The 20,879-nt window shown below is 57.6% G+C and overlaps 1 protein-coding gene and 1 long non-coding RNA gene across 2 annotated transcripts; one reads left to right on the forward strand and one right to left on the reverse strand.

Moving 5' to 3' along the window:
- Nucleotides 1-320: 320 nt before the first annotated feature.
- On the forward strand, nucleotides 321-17,101 carry LOC134171969 (zinc finger protein 345-like). The gene is made up of 3 exons (XM_062634644.1): nucleotides 321-408; nucleotides 1,661-2,506; nucleotides 15,482-17,101. Exons 1-3 carry the CDS (start codon nucleotides 321-323, stop codon nucleotides 17,035-17,037), a joined length of 2,490 nt encoding a protein of 829 aa, XP_062490628.1. The 3' UTR covers nucleotides 17,038-17,101.
- LOC134171977 (uncharacterized) lies at nucleotides 13,837-14,527 on the reverse strand. The gene is made up of 3 exons (XR_009967796.1): nucleotides 14,484-14,527; nucleotides 13,956-14,081; nucleotides 13,837-13,874 (listed from the first exon to the last, which is right to left on the reverse strand). It is a non-coding gene; the product is annotated as an uncharacterized LOC134171977 (long non-coding RNA).
- Nucleotides 17,102-20,879: the final 3,778 nt, after the last annotated feature.

A 20,879-nucleotide genomic window follows, 5' to 3' on the forward strand; every position in this document is an offset into this window, starting at 1 on the left:
AGGGATTCAGTGGGATATGGGGGGTAAAGTGGGTCCCATTCATCCCATATGGAGCCAGTGGGGATGGGGGGTGATGGGGGTCGCATGGATCCCATAGGGATTCATTGGGATATGGGGGGCAATGGGGGTCCCATTCATCCCATATGGAGCCAGTGGGATATGGGGTTTATGGGGGGCAATGGTGGTCGCATGGATGCCATAGGGATTCATTGGGATATGGGGGGCAAACGGGATCCCCTCCATCCCCTATGGATCCATAGGGATTGAGCATGGGGGTTAAAGGGGGGGGTCCCCCCCTCTCCCTGCAGTGCCCCCTTGCCATGGACATGGATCCTTGGGGATCGGAGGAGCCGGAGCCGTGTGGGGCAGATGGGGGGGACGACGCCCGCGAGCCCCCCGGGATAAAGGGTAAGTGGGGAGCCCCCTTAATGGCCCCATAGGGATTGGGGTCTCCATCCCCTTGACGTCCCCATAGGGATTGGGGTCTCCATCCCCTTGACATCCCCATAGGGATTGGGGTCTCCATCCCCTTGACGTCCCCATAGGGATTGGGGTCTCCATCCCCTTGACGTCCCCATAGGGATTGGGGTCTCCATCCCCTTGACGTCCCCATAGGGATTGGGGTCTCCATCCCCTTTAATGGGATTGGGGTCTCCATCCCCTTTAATGGGATTGGGGTCTCCATCCCCTTGACTTCCCCATAGGGATTGGGGTCTCCATCCCCTTTAATGGCCCCATAGGGATTGGGGTCTCCATCCCCTTGACGTCCCCATAGGGATTGGGGTCTCCATCCCCTTGACGTCCCCATGGGGATTGGGGTCTCCATCCCCTTTGATAGCCCCATAGATCTTCTGTTCTCCATCCCCTTGACATCCCCATAGGGATTGGGGTCTCCATCCCCTTTAATAGCCCCATAGATCTTGTGTTCTCCATCCCCTTGATGTCCCCATAGGGATTGGGGTCTCCATCCCCTTGACGTCCCCATAGGGATTGGGGTCTCCATCCCCTTTAATAGCCCCATAGATCTTGTGTTCTCCATCCCCTTGACGTCCCCATAGGGATTGGGGTCTCCATCCCCTTGACGTCCCCATAGGGATGGGGGTCTCCAATCCCTTTAATAGCCCCATAGATCTTGTGTTCTCCATCCCCTTGACTTCCCCATAGGGACTGGGGTCTCCATCCCCTTAATAGCCCCATAGGGATTGTGTTCTCCATCCCCTTGACTTCCCCATAGATCTTGTGTTCTCCATCCCCTTGACTTCCCCATAGGGATTGGGGTCTCCATCCCCTTGACGTCCCCATAGGGATTGGGGTCTCCATCCCCTTTAATGGCCCCATAGATCTTGTGTTCTCCATCCCCTTGACTTCCCCATAGAGCCTGTGGTCTCCATCCCCTTTAATAGCCCCATAGATCTTGTGTTCTCCATCCCCTTGACGTCCCCATGGGGATTGGGGTCTCCATCCCCTTTAATGGGATTGGGTTCTCCATCCCCTTGACGTCCCCATAGGGATTGGGGTCTCCATCCCCTTGACTTCCCCATAGATCTTGGGGTCTCCATCCCCTTTAGATCCCATCAGGACCCATCCCTGACCCCATTCCCCCCTCTTTTAACCCCCTTAATCCCCATACATCCCCCCCTTTCCCCCCTATATCCCCCAGACCCCACAGCATCGTCTCCGCCGGGAAGCCTCCTCCAAGCCCCTCGATGGCCCCCACGCTCTCACCCCATGGCCTCTTCCCCCCCCATGGCCGACCTCTTGCTCCTCCCCAAACCCTTGGCCTTCCATTGCTCCCAATGCGGCAAGAGCTTCCCTTGGAGCTCCCATTGGCGCCGGCACCAACGCGTCCACACCGGCGAGCGACCTTACACGTGCCCGGATTGCGGTAAACGTTTCGGACGCACCTCCCACCTCTACCGGCACCAACGCACCCACGCCGGCGGCCGTTCCTACATCTGCACCTACTGCGGGCGAGCCTACGGCAGCATCGTCCTCTTCCAACGCCATCAGAGCACCCATCGGGGACGGCGACCCTACAAATGCACCGCGTGCCGCAAGAGCTTCGGCGACGCGCCGGCGTTGATCCAACACCAACGCGGTCACCGCGATGATGATGATGATGATGATGATGATGGAGGTAACGCCACCGGTACCACCGGTACCACCACCGGGAGAGCCGAAGGGGAGAAACCCTATCGTTGCGGTGCCTGCGGCAAGAGTTTCGCTTGGAGCTCCCATTGGCAACGGCATCAACGCATCCACACGGGCGAGCGGCCCTACGCCTGCCCGGATTGCGGCAAACGCTTCGGACGCACCTCCCACCTCTACCGGCACCAACGCACCCACGCCGGAGGCCGGCCCCACATCTGTGGGGAGTGCGGGAAGAGCTTCAATAGCACCGTGCACTTCCACAAGCACCAACGGGCTCACGGCGGCGCCTGCGCCCAGTGCGGAAAGAGATTCGGCGACGCGGCGGCCTTGGCCAAGCATTGCCGGCGCCATAGGGATGGAGGGGGGGTTGGGGGCAGGGAGAGGATCCGGAGGCCTCTGAGGGGGTGTGGGGAGGAAGGGGGGGGGGAGGAGGGGGTGGTGGTGGGGTAAAAGGAAAGGGGGGGGTGTGGGGAAGGGATCCATGGGGGTTGGGGGGGGGAGATGGGGTTGGGGGTGGGGGAGGCGGTTGAGTGGCCAATGGGAATCGGCGGCGAGGGGAATCGGCTCTGTGGGCAATGGGAGTCGTCTCCAATGGGAATCGGCTCCAATGGCCAATGGGAGTCGGCTCCTTGGCCAATGGGAATCATCTCCAATGGGAATCATCTCCATGGCCAATGGGAATCATCTCCATGGCCAATGGGAATCATCTCCAATGGGAATCGTCTCCAATGGCCAATGGGAATCATCTCCATGGCCAAAGGGAATCATCTCCGTGGCCAATGGAAGTCATCTCCAATGGGAATCATCTCCATGGCCAATGGGAATCATCTCCATGGCCAATGGAAGTCATCTCCAATGGGAATCATCTCCATGGCCAATGTGAATCGTCTCCATGGCCAATGGGTATCATCTCCTTGGCCAATGGGAGTCATCTCCAATGGGAATCATCTCCAATGGCCAATGGGAATCATCTCCATGGCCAATGGGAATCATCTCCATGGCCAATGGGAATCATCTCCATGGCCAATGGAAGTCATCTCCAATGGGAATCATCTCCATGGCCAATGGGAATCATCTCCATGGCCAATGGGAATCATCTCCTTGGCCAATGGGAATCATCTCCAATGGGAACCTTCTCCATGGCCAATGAAAATCATTTCCATGGCCAATGGGAATCGTCTCCAATGGGAATCATCTCCATGGCCAATGGGAATCGTCTCCAAAGGCCAATGGGAATCGTCTCCATGGCCAATGGGAATCATCTCCAATGGGAATCATCTCCAATGGGGATCAGCTCCATGGCCAATGGGAATTGTGTCCATGGCCAAGGGGAGTCATCTCCAATGGGAATCATCTCCATGGCCAATGGGAATCATCTCCATGGCCAATGGGAATCATACCCAATGGGAATCATCTCCAATGGGAATCATCTCCAATGGGAATCATCTCCATGGCCAATGGGAATCATCCCCAATGGAAATCATCTCCAATGGGAATCATCTCCATGGCCAATGGGAATCATCTCCAATGGGAATCATGCCCAATGGGAATCATCTCCATGGCCAATGGGAATCGTCTCCATGGCCAATGGGAATCATCTCCAATGGGAATCATCTCCATGGCCAAGGGGAAATCATCTCCAATGGGAATCGTCTCCTTGGCCAATGGGAATCGTCTCCAATGGGAATCATCTCCAATGGGAATCATCTCCATGGCCAATGGGAATCATCTCCAATGGCCAATGGGAATCATCTCCATGGCCAATGGGAATCATCTCCTTGGCCAATGGGAGTCATCTCCATGGCCAATGGGAATCGTCTCCATGGCCAATGGGAATCATCTCCATGGCCAATGGGAATCATCTCCAATGGGAATCATCTCCCTGGCCAATGGGAATCATCTCCAATGGCCAATGGGAATCATCTCCAATGGCCAATGGGAACCATCTCCATGGCCAATGGGAATCGTCTCCAATGGGAATCATCTCCAATGGCCAATGGGAATGGGGAGGGGGCCCCACCCCTGGCCATGGGGCGATCCCATTGGCTATGGGGCGGAGCTGTTGGCAGTCAATAAAAAGAGCAAAGCCCATTGGTGCTTCCGTCTTCTCCGTGGGGGGATTTGGGATCCCGGCTCTTCCCCCATGGATGGGAGCTCACTTATGGGGCAGGGGGGGGCTGGAATTCCCTTCCCATCATCCCAAGGGATTCAATGGGGACCACGGGAGCCCCATTGGGGTTGGGGGGTGGAGAGGGTCTCCATGGGCATCACTTGGAGATCTTCCATAGGGCACTCCCCATTGTCTCCATAGGGCGCTCCCCATTGCCTCTATAGGGCACTCCCCCTTTCCTCTATAGGGCACTCCCCATTGCCTCTATAGGGCACTCCCCATTGTCTCTATAGGGCACTCCCCATTGCCTCTATAGGGGCTGCCAATCCATAGGGCGCTCCCCATTGTCTCTATAGGGCACTCCCCATTGTCTCTATAGGGTGCCCCCATTGCCTCTATAGGGCGCTCCCCATTGTCTCTATAGGGCGCTCCCCATTGTCTCTATAGGGCGCTCCCCATTGTCTCTATAGGGCACTCCCCATTGTCTCTATAGGGTGCTCCCCATTGTCTCTATAGGGCACTCCTCATTGTCTCTATAGGGCGCTCCCCATTGCCTCTATAGGGCGCTCCCCATTGCCTCTATAGGGCACTCCCCATTGCCTCTATAGGGCACTCCCCATTGCCTCTATAGGGGCTGCCAATCCATAGGGCGCTCCCCATTGTCTCTATAGGGCGCTCCCCATTGTCTCTATAGGGCGCTCCCCATTGTCTCTATAGGGTGCGCCCCACTGTCTCTATAGGGGCCGCCAATCCATAGTGCACTCCCCATTGTCTCTATAGGGCGCTCCCCATTGCCTCTATAGGGCACTCCCCATTGTCTCTATAAGGCACTCCCCATTGGCACTCCCCATTGTCTCTATAGGGCACTCCCCATTGTCTCTATAAGGCACTCCCCATTGCCTCTATAGGGGCTGCCAATCCATAGGGCGCTCCCCATTGTCTCTATAGGGCGCTCCCCATTGTCTCTATAGGGCACTCCCCATTGTCTCTATAGGGCACTCCCCATTGTCTCTATAGGGCACTCCCCATTGTCTCTATAAGGCACTCCCCATTGCCTCTATAGGGGCTGCCAATCCATAGGGCGCTCCCCATTGCCTCTATAGGGAGCTCCCCATTGCCCCTATAGGGCGCTCCCCATTGTCTCTATAGGGCGCTCCCCATTGCCTCTATAGGGTGCTGCCCATTCTCTCTATAGGGCTCTCCCCATTGTCTCTATAGGGCACTCCCCATTGCCTCTATAGGGGCTGCCAATCCATAGGGCGCTCCCCATTGTCTCTATGCCCCACACCTATAGGGTGCCCCACTGCCCCACACCCCCCTGCACTCCCCCTGTCCCTATAGGGCGCCCCCATTGCCTCTATAGGGGCTGCCCCACACCCCCCTCCCCCTTCCCCACACCCCCCTCCCCACTGCCCCACACCCCCCTCCCATTGCGCCACACCCCCCTCCCCCTGCCCCACACCCCCCTCCCCCTGCCCCACACCCCCCTCCCCCTGCCCCATCCCCCTCCCCCTGCCCCATCCCCCCACTGCCCCACACCCCCCTCCCCCTGCCCCACACCCCCTCCCCCTGCCCCACACCCCCCTCCCACTGCCCCACACCCCCCTCCCCACTGCCCCACACCCCCCTCCCCCTGCCCCACACCCCCCTCCCCCTGCCCCATAGCTCCCATCCCCCTGCCCCACACCCCCCTCCCCACTGCCCCACACCCCCCTCCCCACTGCCCCACACCCCCCTCCCACTGCCCCACACCCCCCTCCCACTGCCCCATAGCTCCCATCCCACTGCCCCACACCCCCTCCCCACTGCCCCACACCCCAATCCCACTGCCCCACACCCCCCTCCCCACTGCCCCACACCCCCCTCCCACTGCCCCACACGCCCCTCCCCCTGCCCCACACCCCCCCCCCTGCCCCATAGCTCCCATCCCCCTGCCCCATAGCTCCCATAGCTCCCTCCCACTGCCCCATACCCCCCTCCCCTGCCCCACACCCCCCCCACTGCCCCACACCCCCCTCCCCACTGCCCCACACCTCCCATCCCCCCTACAGGCTCCCCTCCGGCCTGAACCACCTCTCGCTTAGCAGGGGGGGGTGGGTGATGGTTGCAGTACCCCCAGTGCCCGCTAGGGGTCCTCGGCTCGTACCACTGCTGGGGGGGGGGGGGGAAGCTCCACTACATCCGGGTCACTGCAGGAGCCGCCTCCAGCGGCAGCGGCGTGGGGCGAGGACCCCGCTCCGGCCCCCCCCAAGGTAAATGGGAGCGTCCGAATGGGGGGGGATCATTTGGGGGGGTTATGGGGGGGTTATGGGGGAGGGGGGGGGTCTATGTGGGGCTATGGGTTCTATATGGGGGGGGGTTGGGGTCTGTGTGTGCGGCATATATAGGGGGCTGTGTGTGTGTCCGCTATAGGGGTGGGTGCCCCACATAGGGGTGTGTGTGTGCCCTATAGGGGTGGGTGCCCCCACATAGGGATGTGTGTGCCCCATAGGGATGTGTGTGCCCCATAGGGATGTGTGTGTGCCCCATAGGGATGTGTGTGTGCCCTATAGGGATGTGTGTGCCCCTATAGGGATGTGTGTGCCCCCCATAGGGATGTGTGTGCCCCATAGGGATGTGTGTGCCCCATAGGGGTGGGTGCCCCCATAGGGATGTGTGTGTCCTATAGGGGTGGGTGCCCCCATAGGGATGTGTGTGTGCCCCATAGGGGTGGGTGTGTCCGCTATAGGGGTGGGTGCCCCACATAGGGGTCTGTGTGTGTGCCCCATAGGGATGTGTGTGTCCGCTATAGGGGTGGGTGCCCCACATAGGGGTCTGTGTGTGTGCCCCATAGGGATGTGTGTGTCCTCTATAGGGGTGTGGGTGCCCCATAGGGGTGTGTGTGTGCCCTATAGGGATGTGTGTGCCCCATAGGGGTCTGTGTGTGTCCGCTATAGGGGTGGGTGCCCCACATAGGGATGTGTGTGTGCCCTATAGGGGTGGGTGCCCCCCATAGGGATGTGTGTGCCCCATAGGGGTCTGTGTGTCCCCCATAGGGATGTGTGTGCCCCATAGGGGTCTGTGTGTGTGTGTGCCCCATAGGGATGTGTGTGCCCCCATAGGGGTCTGTGTGTGTGTACCCCATAGGGATGTGTGTGTCCCATAGGGGTCTGTGTGTCCCCTATAGGGATGTGTGTGCCCCATAGGGGTCTGTGTGTGCCCCATAGGGATGTGTGTGCCCCATAGGGGTCTGTGTGTGCCCCATAGGGATGTGTGTGCCCCCATAGGGGTCTGTGTGTGTGTACCCCATAGGGATGTGTGTGCCCCATAGGGGTCTGTGTGTGTCCCCCATACGGATGTGTGTGCCCCATAGGGATGTGTGTGTGCCCCATAGGGATGTGTGTGCCCCCCATAGGGATGTGTGTGCCCCATAGGGATGTGTGTGCCCCCCATAGGGATGTGTGTGTCCCCCATAGGGGTCTGTGTGTCCCCTATAGGGATGTGTGTGCCCCATAGGGATGTGTGTGCCCCCCATAGGGATGTGTGTGTCCCATAGGGGTCTGTGTGTCCCCCCTAGGGATGTGTGTGCCCCCCATAGGGATGTGTGTGTCCCATAGGGGTCTGTGTGTGTCCCCCATTAGGGTCTGTGTGCCCCCATAGGGGTCTGTGTGTGTGTACCCCATAGGGATGTGTGTGCCCCACATAGGGATGTGTGTGCCCTATAGGGATGTGTGTGCCCCCATAGGGGTCTGTGTGTGTGTACCCCATAGGGATGTGTGTGCCCCACATAGGGATGTGTGTGCCCTATAGGGATGTGTGTGCCCCACATAGGGATGTGTGTGCCCCCATAGGGGTCTGTGTGTCCCCTATAGGGGTGTGTGTGCCCCATAGGGGTCTGTGTGTCTGTTCCCTATAGGGCTATGTATACCCCATAGGGATGTGTGTGGGTCCCATAGGGGCCTATGTGCCTCTTCCCTATACGGCTGTGTGTACCCCATAGGGACGCGTGTACCCCATAGGGACACATGTACCCCATAGGGGTCTGTGTGCCTGTTCCCTATAGGGCTGTGTGTACCCCATAGGGACGCGTGTACCCCATAGGGACGCGTGTACCCCATAGGGACACGTGTACCCCATAGGGGTCTGTGTGCCTGTTCCCTATAGGGCTGTGTGTACCCCATAGGGATGCGTGTACCCCATAGGGGTCTGTGTGTCTGTTCCCTATAGGGCTGTGTGTACCCCATAGGGTCTGTGTGTACCCCATAGGGACGCGTGTACCCCATAGGGACACGTGTACCCCATAGGGGTCTGTGTGTGTCCCCTATAGGGATGTGTGTACCCCATAGGGGTCTGTGTGCCTGTTCCCTATAGGGCTGTGTGTACCCCATAGGGATGTGTGTACCCCATAGGGGTCTGTGTGTACCCCATAGGGGTCTGTGTGCCTGTTCCCTATAGGGCTGTGTGTACCCCATAGGGGTCTGTGTGCCTGTTCCCTATAGGGCTGTGTGTACCCCATAGGGACGTGTGTACCCCATAGGGATGTGTGTACCCCATAGGGGTCTGTGTGTGTACCCCATAGGGATGTGTGTGTCCCATAGGGGTCTGTGTGCCCCCTATAGGGATGTGTGCTACTGTGTGTACCCCATAGGGCTGTGTGTACCCCATAGGGTGTACCCCATAGGGGTCTGTGTGTACCCCATAGGGACACGTGTACCCCATAGGGGTCTGTGTGCCTGTTCCCTATAGGGCTGTGTGTACCCCATAGGGACGCGTGTACCCCATAGGGATGTGTGTGCCCCATAGGGGTCTGTGTGTACCCCATAGGGGTCTATGTGCCTGTTCCCTATAGGGCTGTGTGTACCCCATAGGGGTCTGTGTGTGTTCCCTATAGGGATGTGTGTGCCCCATAGGGGTCTGTGTGTGCCCCCCATAGGGGTCTAGGGCTGTGTGTGCCCCATAGGGGTCTGTGTGTACCCCATAGGGGTCTATGTGCTTGTTCCCTATAGGGCTGTGTGTACCCCATAGGGAAGAGTGGGAATCCCGGGATGCTGACAGCAATGGGGTGGTTATGGGGGGGCTCTGTTCCCTTTGCAGGGGCCGAAGCCGTACTTGTGGGGCACGGGGACCCCGAGCTCCCCCCCCCCCCCCCCCCCCGCCCCAGAGCTGGGGGTCGCGATGCAGGAGAACTACGAGAACGTCATTTCCTTGGGTGAGGAATGGGGGGGATCCCTTGGGATTGGGGGGGCGGGGGGGGAATTGGGTCCCTATGGGGGGGTTGGGTACCGCGAGCATCCCATTGTTATCCCACTGTTATCCCATTGATAGCCCATTGTTATCCCATTGGCATCCCATTGATAGCCCATTGTTATCCCATTGGCATCCCATTGTTATCCCATTGATAGCCCATTGTTATCCCATTGGCATCCCATTGTTATCCCATTGATATCCCATTGTTATCCCGTTGATATCCCATTGATATCCCGTTGTTATCCCATTGATATCCCGTTGTTATCCCATTGTTATCCCATTGATATCCCGTTGTTATCCCGTTGATATCCCATTGATATCCCATTGATATCCCGTTGTTATCCCGTTGTTATCCCATTGTTATCCCATTGATATCCCGTTGTTATCCCATTGTTATCCCATTGATATCCCGTTGTTATCCCATTGATATCCCGTTGTTATCCCATTGTTATCCCATTGATATCCCATTGTTATCCTATTGATATCCCATTCACATCCCATTGTTATCCCATTGATATCCCATTGGCATCCCATTGTTATCCCATTCACATCCCATTGTTATCCCGTTGATATCCCATTGTTATCCCATTGATATCCCATTGATATCCCATTGTTATCCCATTGATATCCCATTGGCATCCCATTCACATCCCATTGTTATCCCATTGATACCCCATTGTTATCCCATTCACATCCCATTGTTATCCCATTGTTATCCCATTGGTTTCCTATTGGCATCCCATTGGCATCCCATTGGCATCCCATTGGCATCCCATTGGCATCCCATTGGCATCCCATTGGCATCCCATTGCCATCCCATTGGCATCCCATTGGCATCCCATTGGTATCCCATTGGCATCCCATTGCCATCCCATTGGAATCCCATTGCCATCCCATTGGAATCCCATTGCCATCCCACCGGAAGCCCTTGTTGGCCCAAACACGGAGGATTTCACCCCAAAACGGGTCGGGAATGGCGGCTTTGGGATCTAGGGAAGCATTGAGCACCAGCGTCCCCTTCTCCCGCAGCCGAAGAGATCGCCATCAGCTGGCCCCGGATCACGGCCTTCGCTGAATCCCATCGGAGACGGGGCTTGGTGGCGGGTGAGTCCGGGAATTCCGGGGGGAAACACCCCAAATTTGGGGGAATTCCGTGGGTTTTGGGGGGAACATCCCAAATTTTGGGGGAATTCCGTGGGTTTTGGGGGGAACATCCCAAATTTGGGGGAATTCCGTGGGTTTTGGGGGAGAACATCCCAAATTTGGGGGAATTCCGTGGGGTTGATGGAGAACATCCCAAATTTGGGGGAATTCCGTGGGATTGATGGAGAACATCCCAAATTTGGGGGAATTTTGTGGGTTTTGGGGGAGAACATCCCAAATTTGGGGGAATTCCGTGGGTTTGGGGGGGGAACATCCCAAATTTGGGGGAATTCCGTGGGTTTTGGGGGAGAACATCCCAAATTTTGGGGGAATTCCGTGGGTTTTGGGGGGAACATCCCAAATTTGGGGGAATTCCGTGGGGTTGATGGAGAACATCCCAAATTTGGGGGAATTTTGTGGGGTTGATGGAGAACATCCCAAATTTGGGGGAATTCCGTGGGGTTGATGGAGAAGATCCCAAATTTGGGGGAATTCCGTGGGATTGATGGAGAAAATCCCAAATTTGGGGGAATTCCGTGGGGTTGATGGAGAAAATCCCAAATTTGGGGGAATTTTGTGGGGTTGACGGAGAACATCCCAAATTTGGGGGAATTCCGTGGGGTTGATGGAGAACATCCCAAATTTGGGGGGAATTCCGTGGGGTTGATGGAGAACATCCCAAATTTGGGGGGAATTCCGTGGGGTTGATGGAGAACATCCCAAATTTGGGGGAATTCCATGGGTTTTGGGGGGAACATCCCAAATTTGGGGGGAATTCCGTGGGGTTGATGGAGAACATCCCAAATTTGGGGGAATTTTGTGGGGTTGATGGAGAAAATCCCAAATTTGGGGGAATTTTGTGGGGTTGATGGAGAACATCCCAAATTTGGGGGAATTCTGTGGGGTTGATGGAGAAAATCCCAAATTTGGGGGAATTCCGTGGGGTTGATGGAGAAAATCCCAAATTTGGGGGAATTCCGTGGGGTTGATGGAGAACATCCCAAATTTGGGGGGAATTCCATGGGGTTGATGGAGAACATCCCAAATTTGGGGGAATTCCGTGGGATTGATGGAGAACATCCCAAATTTGGGGGAATTCCATGGGTTTTGGGGGGAACATCCCAAATTTGGGGGGAATTCCATGGGATTGATGGAGAACATCCCAAATTTGGGGGAATTTTGTGGGGTTGATGGAGAAAATCCCAAATTTGGGGGAATTCCATGGGTTTTGGGGAGAACATCCCAAATTTGGGGGAATTCCGTGGGGTTGATGGAGAAAATCCCAAATTTGGGGGAATTCCGTGGGTTTTGGGGGGAACATCCCAAATTTGGGGGGAATTCCGTGGGGTTGATGGAGAACATCCCAAATTTGGGGGGAATTCCGTGGGGTTGATGGAGAACATCCCAAATTTGGGGGAATTCCGTGGGTTTTGGGGGGGAACATCCCAAATTTGGGGGGAATTCCGTGGGGTTGATGGAGAAAATCCCAAATTTGGGTTTTGGGGTTTTGGGGAACATCCCAAATTTGGGGGGAATTCCATTGGATTTTGTGAACCCCCAAATTTGGGGGAATTCCCATTGGATTCCTTGGAGAACATCCCAATTTGGGTGAATCCCTTGGGATTGATGGGGAATCTCCCCAGTTTGGGTCAAATCCCATTGGATTCCGTGGGATTGATGGAGAATCCCAAATTTGGGGGAATTCCTTGGGATTGATGGGAAAATCCCTCCCTCCCAATTTGGGGAATTCCCATTGGATTCTTGAGGAAATCCCAAATTTGGGGGAATCCCATTGGATTCTTGAGGAACTCCTCAATTTGGGTCGATTCCCATTGGATTCTTGATGAACCCCCGAATTTGGGTCGATTCCCATTGGATTCTTGAGGAACCCCCAATTTGGGTCGATTCCCATTGGATTCTTGAGGAACCCCCAATTTGGGTCGATTCCCATTGGATCCTTGAGGAACCCCCAATTTGGGTCGATTCCCATTGGATTCTTGAGGAACGCCCAATTTGGGTTGATTCCCATTGGATTCTTGAGGAACACCCAATTTGGGTCGATTCCCATTGGATTCTTGAGGAACGCCCAATTTGGGTCGATTCCCATTGGATCCTTGAGGAACGCCCAATTTGGGTCGATTCCCATTGGATCCTTGAGGAACGCCCAATTTGGGTCGAATCCCTTTGGATTCTTGAAGAACCCCCAACTTGGGTCGATTCCCTTTGGGTTCTTGAGGAACACCCGATTTGGGTCAAATCCCATTGGATTCTTGAGGAACTCCCAATTTGGGTCGATTCCCATTGGATCCTTGAGGAACCCCAAATTTGGGTCGATTCCCTTTGGATTCTTGAGTAATGCCCAATTTGGGTCGATTCCCATTGGATCCTTGAGGAACCCCCAATTTGGGTCGAATCCCATTGGATTCTTGAGCAACGCCCAATTTGGGTCAAATCCCATTGGATTCTTGAGGAACCCCCAACTTGGGTCAAATCCCATTGGATTCTTGCGGAACCCCCAGTTTGGGTTGATTCCCTTTGGATTGTTGAGTAATGCCCAATTTGGGTCGATTCCCTTTGGATTCTTGCGGAACCCCCAATTTGGGTTGATTCCCTTTGGATTGTTGAGTAATACCCAATTTGGGTCGATTCCCTTTGGATTCTTGAGTAATGCCCAATTTGGGTCGATTCCCATTGGATCCTTGAGGAACACCCAATTTGGGTCGATTCCCATTGGATCCTTGAGGAACGCCCAATTTGGTTCGAATCCTTTGGGATCGCTGCCGAACCCGCCCCAACTTTAGGCTGATTTCCCAGCTTTTTGGGGTCTTTTTCTCCAGGTGGAGAAGCCGAAGGCGAGCAGGGACAGCCGGAAGCCACCCAACTGCAGCCTTCGGGAAGCTCCGGGGATGGGGGGGTCGATCCCGACCTCCGGCGCCAGTTGGGCCTGATCCTGCAAACGGCCGGCAGGAGCCAGGTGGAGAAGATGCTGCGGGAGCTGGTGCGGGAGCAGGGACAGGCCGGGAAGCGCCGGAGCCGGAAGAAGGCCACCAAGGATGGAGGTAATGGGGTGGGGTGGGGGGGACGGGACACACACACACACATACACACCAACCCATAGAGCTGCATGGTCCCATAGAGCTTCTTCACCTCCCCATAGACCTCCTCCATGGCTACATGGACCTCCATCTGTTTCCCCATAGACCTCATCTATGGCCCCATAGACCTCATCCATGGCCCCATAGACCTCATCCATGGCCCCCATAGACCTTTTCCATGGCCCCATAGACCTTTTCCATGGCCCAGAGACCTCCATGGTCCCATAGACCTTTTCCATGGCCCCATAGACCTCATCCATGGCCCCATAGACCTCCTCCATGGACCCATAGACCTCTTCAGTGTCCCCACGGACCGTTTCCATGTCCCCATAGACCTTTTCCATGTCCCCATGGACCTCCCCAGAGACCTCCTCCATGGCCCCATAGACCTCCATGGCCCCATAGACCTTTTCCATGGCCCCATAGACCTCATCTATGGCCCCATAGACCTCATCAATATCCCCACAGACCTCCTCCATGGTCCCATAGACCTCCTCCATGGCCCCATAGACCTTTTCCATGGCCTAATAGACCTCATCTATGGCCCCATAGACCTCTTCCATGGCCCCATAGACCTCCTCCATGGTCCCATAGACCTCCATGGCCCCATGGACCTCATCCGTGTCCCCATAGACCTCCCACATGGCCCCATAGACCTCCTCCATGGCCCCATAGACCTCCTCCATGGCCCCATAGACCTCCTCCATGGCCCCATAGACCTCCTCCATGGCCCCATAGACCTCCATGGCCCCATGGACCTCCTCCATGTCCCCATAGACCTCCTCCATGGCCCCATAGACCTCCATGGCCCCATAGACCTTTTCCATGGCCCCATAGATATGGACCTCCATCCATGGCCTCCATGGCCCCTAATAGACCTCATCTATGGCCCCATAGACCTCATCCATGGCCCAAGTAGACCTCCCACATGGCCCCATAGACCTCCTCCATGGTCCCATAGACCTCCCCATGGCCCCATAGACCTCCATCCATGGACCTCATCAATATCCCCATAGACCTCCTCCATGGTCCCATAGACCTCCATGGCCCCATGGACCTCATCCGTGTCCCCATAGACCTCCCACATGGCCCCATAGACCTCCTCCATGGCCCCATAGACCTCCTCCATGGCCCCATAGACCTCTTCGGTGTCCCCATGGATCGTTTCCATGTCCCCATAGACCTCCCACATGGCCCCATAGACCTCCTCCATGGTCCCATAGACCTCCATGGCCCCATGGACCTCATCCGTGTCCCCATAGACCTCCCACATGGTCCCATAGACCTCCTCCATGGCCCCATAGACCTCCTCCATGGCCCCATAGACCTCCATGGCCCCATCGACCTTTTCCATGGCCTAATAGACCTCATCTATGGCCCCATAGACCTCATCCATGGCCCCATAGACCTCCTCCATGGTCCCATAGACCTCCATGGCCCCATGGACCTCATCCGTGTCCCCATAGACCTCCCATATGGCCCCATAGACCTCATCCATGGCCCAAGTAGACCTCCCACATGGCCCCATAGACCTCCTCATGGCCCCACAGCCTCCCTGCCTTTCCCCCTGCAGGCCCTGGCAGCGGCACCGAGGACCCGGCCTCGGAAGATGCCCCCCAACCCCAAAACCAAGCGGAGCCCCTCGACCCGCCCCCCGGCGGCGCCCCACCGAGCGCGTGCTCCGAGTGCGGGCCGCGGTGCCGGCGTTGTTCGCGGTGCGGGCGGCGGCGGCGTCGGCGCTGCGGCGAGGGCGAGCGGGACAAACCCCACCGCTGCGGCGACTGCGGCAAAGGCTTCAGCCGCGGCTCCAACCTGGCCCAGCACCGGCGCATCCACACCGGCGAACGGCCCCACCGCTGCGGCGACTGCGGCAAAGGCTTCATCCAACGCTCCGACCTGGAGCGGCACCGGCGCGTCCATACCGGCGAGCGGCCCTACGCCTGCGCCGACTGCGGCAAGCGCTTCAGCGTCAGCTCCCATTTGGATCGCCATCGCCAAACGCACGCCAACGGGGCCCCTCCGCCCCGGCTCTCGCCGGAGACGCCGCCGGCTCTCCCGCACCGTTGTCCCGAGTGCGGGAAGAGCTTTGCCCAACGCTCCGCCTTGGCCAAGCACCGCAAGACCCACAGCGGCGAGCGGCCGCACCGCTGCGGCGACTGCGGCAAGAGCTTCAGCCGCGGCTCCAACCTCACCCAACACCGGCGCATCCACACGGGAGAGCGGCCCTTTGCCTGCGGCGACTGCGGCAAAGGCTTCATCCAACGCTCCGACTTGGAACGGCACCAACGCGTCCATACCGGCGAGCGGCCCTACGCCTGCCCGGAGTGCGGCAAGAGCTTCAGCGTCAGCTCCCACTTGGATCGGCACCGCAAGATCCACGCCGCCGAACGCGCTTGCTACCGTTGCCCCCAACACCTCGACACCTTCTTGGCCGCCCATCGCCACGGCCGCCTCTTCCAGTGCTCCCAGTGCGGGCGTTGCTTCAGCCAAGGCGCTGCCTTGCTCAAGCACCAACGGTGCCACGGCGGAGGCGCGGCGCAAGCGTCCAAGTGTCCGGATTGCGGCAAGAACCGCGCCGGCGGCGGTGCCGCCTTGAGGCCGCGCGCTCAACAGTGCTTGGATTGCGGGTTGGAAGCGGGCGACGACGCGGCGGTGGCGGCGGTGACGACGACGCCGACGCCGCCGGAGAAGCCCTACAAGTGTGGGGAGTGCGGGAAGGGCTTCGGGCAACGCTCGGCGCTGGTCAAGCACCGCCGCATCCATACGGGCGAGAAGCCGTACGCCTGCGGCGACTGCGGCAAGGGCTTCATCCAGAAGTCGGATCTCACCATCCACCGCCGGATGCACACGGGGGAGAAGCCCTACAAGTGTGGGGAGTGCGGGAAGTGCTTCAGCGTCTCCTCCAACCTCCTCACCCATCAACGGACCCACTTGGGCGAGAAGCCCTACCAGTGCTCCGAGTGCGGCAAGAGCTTCATCCAACGCTCCGAGCTCACCATCCACCAGCGCGTCCACACCGGCGAGAAGCCCTACAAGTGTGGGGCGTGCGGGAAGTGCTTCAGCCGCAGCTCCCACCTCAACCGCCACCAACGCACCCACAACGGGGACAAGGCCAAAGCCAACGCCGCCGACGCCGCCAACGCCGCCTTCTCCGGCCCCTTTGCGCCCGTCCCGGCGCTGCCGCCCTTCCCCGGCGCGGTGCCGGCCTTGGAGCTGCCCTGGGCCCTGCCCTTCCCTGCCCGCGCCTTCCCCCAGCCCTGCTTCCCCCCGCCTCCAGCCCCGGGGGCTCAGGCCTCGTCCCTCAGCAACTGAGCCCGGCCCCGGCGCCAGCCCCACGGCTCCGGGGGGGGGGGGGGGGGGGGATGTGGGGCCAAGCAAGAGCCGGCGTTGGGATGGGCCCAGCCGGAGCTGGAGGGTGGCGCTTGAGGGGGCTGGGAGAGGATGGGGAAGGAGCCTTCGGGCTATGGGGCCAAGCTCACTCAGCACCCAACTGGGGTTGGCCAACGAGAGGTGTCATTGGGCTTGTTCCACTCAAGACCCAACTGGGGTTGGCCAACGAGAGGTGTCATTGGGCTTGTTCCACTCAAGACCCAACTGGGGTTGGCCAACAAGAGGCACCATTGGGCTTGTTCCATTCATTCAACTGGGGTTGGCCAACAAGAGGCGTCATTGGGCTTGTTCCACTCAAGACCCAACTGGGGTTGGCCAACGAGAGGTGTCATTGGGCTTGTTCCACTCAAGACCCAACTGGGGTTGACCAACGAGAGGTGTCATTGGGCTTGTTCCACTCAACGCCCAACTGGGGTTGGCCAACAAGAGGCGTCATTGGGCTTGTTCCACTCAAGACCCAGCTGGGGTTGGCCAACAAGAGGCGTCATTGGGCTTGTTCCATTCACTCAACTGGGGTTGGCCAACAAGAGGCGTCATTGGGCTTGTTCCACTCAAGACCCAACTGGGGTTGCCCAGCAAGACCCATCCTTGGGGGCTTGTTCCCCATTGGAACCCTTAAGTCTTGGTGACTAATTATGGGATGGCGACCCTTCCCTTCTGTTTTTTGCCCCCCTCTTTTTAACCAAATCCCGTGTTTTTACAGCAGGAATGTTCTCCTTTGCCCCATCCCAAGGTCCTCCTGGAAGAGAAGGGGTGGCGTCCATCACACCCCCACACCCCCCCCATTTGCTTTTGGGGTGGGGGGAAGCCCAGAAATCCCATTTCCCACTAAATTAAGGTGATTTTAAGGCTGGTTTCCCACTTCCTCCCTCTTTCCAGGTGGGATCCAAGGCAGGAAGTGGCCAAAAAATAGGGGGATTTTGGGGTTTTCCCCCCATTTTTCCACTGGAGTTTGTTCCTTGGAGCAGGACATGTTTGGGGTGGGGGTCCCATGGGGTGAAGATGGGGGGGGGAGTGGGTTACCATTGTCATGTGTCTTCTTGGTGGGGTTTGGGCCCAAAAAAAGGGGGGTGCTGCTGCTCTTCAAGTGCCATTTTTGGGGGGAAAAAGCCCCATTTGGGGTCATTGGCACTGCCAGCGAGGCGTCCGGGAGGAAAGCCCGGCCTATCCCGCACGGAGCAGAGCCAATGGGGGGGCTCTTCCCAGCATTCCCATGGGAAAGGGAGCCAACCTGGAGCTGGTTTCAGCTTCCTTTTTATGGATTTGGGGGGGGGGGGTGGTTTTGGGGTCATTTTTGGTACTTTTGGTGACTTTGGATCCCCCCGCCTTGGCTTTTGAGCCCTTCAATAAAGAGCTGGGGTGAAGCCGGGGTCTTTTGCTCCTTCCCTATGTGGGGTTTAAGCCCCATTCCCAAGAGCAGGCATCTCCCAAAGGGGGGGGGAATGGGGTGACCCCCATCCTCAGAATTGGGGTGGAAAACCCCATTTTGGGCTATGTCAAGGAGGGCAATGGCATGAATGGGGGTAAAGGAGGGGTTTGGGGTACACAAGGACCCCCCCCAATGGGGGAACAAGCACGCAGTGACCCAACAGCATCATAAATAGCCTTCATTATTAAATATCCCATTAAATAACCCCCCCAATTAAATAAATCTGCATAAATTAACATAAATACAATAAATTAAAAGAGGTGGGGATGAGGTGAGCCAAGAGCACCCATGGGTGCTAAAGGCAGCCCCCCCCCCCCCTTCAAAGAGGGTGTGTGTGGGGGGGGGAGAGGTAGGGGTAACCCATGGGTGCTAAATGCCTCTCTTTGAGTGCACAGGAAGGGGTATGGGGGGGTCCAGCCCTGAGGCCACGGTGATGGGCACCCCCCAATGTCGTGTCCCCCCCCTTATGTGCACAGGAAGGGGTATCAGGGGGGTCCAGCACTGAGGCCACGGTGATGGGCACACCCCAATGTCGTGTGTCCCCCCCCTTAGGTGCACAGGAAGGGGTATCGGGGGGGTCCAGCCCTGAGGCCACGGTGATGGGTGCCCCCCAGTGTCGTGTCCCCCCCCTTATGTGCACAGGAAGGGGTATCAGGGGGGTCCAGCCTTGAGGCCACGGTGATGGGCACCCCCCAATGTCGTGTCCCCCCCCTTAGGTGCACAGGAAGGGGTATCAGGGGGGTCCAGCCCTGAGGCCACGGTGATGGCCCCCCCAATGTCATTTCCCCCCCCCTTATAGGCACAGCTTGTGCACCAATGGGTGCTGGATGAGAGTCTCAGGTGCCACCGTCAATGGGCAGCAACGCAGTCAGTGGGGTGCAGGTGGGTCGCCAGCAGCAAACGGGGGCAGAAAGCCCCCCTAAAGGGTGCCATGGGTGCCAGTGTCCCATTGGGTGTCCCAGGAGGTCCTATGGGTGCTGCTCCCGCCGTGCCCGGGCTGGATGGAACCACGTCGGGGGTCCCCTCCCCAGGGGTGCTGTACACTTGGGCGCTCACCACGGCCAACAGCAGCAGCAGGAGCTTCTTGGCACCGTTCGGCTCTTCCATAGGGCAGGGGCGCCGAATCTGTGGGGTGGGGGGGAAAAGAAGGGGGTGAGAAGTGATAAATACCCCCCCCGGGGGCAAATAAATCCTTCCCCCCATCACTGTGGGGTAAAGAGCTCTCCCTATGGGGTCAATAGGGTTTAATAACCCCATGGTCAGGCATAGGGAAGGCATGCAAGGGCAAAGGTGCTTAGGGTCAGAAGGGGAAGTGGGGTTATACCCCCCCTCCGTGGGGTAAATAACTGCCCCCCCCCGGGGTAAATAGTCCCTCTATGGGGTGAATAGACACCCGATGGGGTCAAGAGGCGCCCTATGGGGTAAACAGCTCTATGGGGTCAATAGACACCCTCCTTGGGGTAAATAGACCCCCCCCAAGGGGTAAATAACTGCCCTCTATGGGGTCAAGAAACCCTCTATGGGGTAAACAGACTCCTCCGTGGGCCAAATAGACACCCTATGGGGTAAACAGGTTCCCTATAGGGTAAATAGGCCCTTTCCTTGGGGTAAATAGACCCTCTATGGGGCAAATAACTGCCCCCCTGGGGTAAACAGGCCCTCTATAGGGTAAATACACCTCTCTATGGGGCAAACAGACCCCCTATGGGGTAAATACGCCTCTCTATGGGGCAAACAGACCCTCTATGGGGTAAATACGCCTCTCTATGGGGCAAATAGACCCCCTATGGGGTAAATACACCTCTCTATGGGGCAAACAGACCCTCTATGGGGTAAATACGCCTCTCTATGGGGCAAATAGACCCCCTATGGGGTAAATACGCCTCTCTATGGGGCAAACAGACCCCCTATGGGGTAAATACGCCTCTCTATGGGGCAAACAGACCCCCTATGGGGTAAATAGGCCTCTCTATGGGGCAAATAGACCCCCTATGGGGTAAATACGCCTCTCTATGGGACAAATAGACCCTCTATGGGGCAAATAGGCCCCCTATGGCGTAAATACACCTCTCTATGGGGCAAATAGACCCCCTATGGGGCAAATACGCCTCACTATGGGGCAAATAGAGCCTCCATGGGGTAAATACGCCCCTCTATGGGGCAAACAGACCCTCTATGGGGTAAATACGCCTCTCTATGGGGCAAACAGACCCCCTATGGGGTAAATACGCCTCTCTATGGGGCAAACAGACCCCCTATGGGGCAAATACGCCTATGGGGCAAATAGACCCCCATGGGGTAAATACGCCCCTCTATGGGGCAAATACGCCTCTCT

Source organism: Pezoporus occidentalis, unplaced genomic scaffold (genome assembly GCF_034315485.1).
Source record: "Pezoporus occidentalis ecotype Australia unplaced genomic scaffold, CSIRO_AGI_Poc_V1 ctg432, whole genome shotgun sequence".
NCBI classification, from domain to species: domain Eukaryota; kingdom Metazoa; phylum Chordata; class Aves; order Psittaciformes; family Psittacidae; genus Pezoporus; species Pezoporus occidentalis.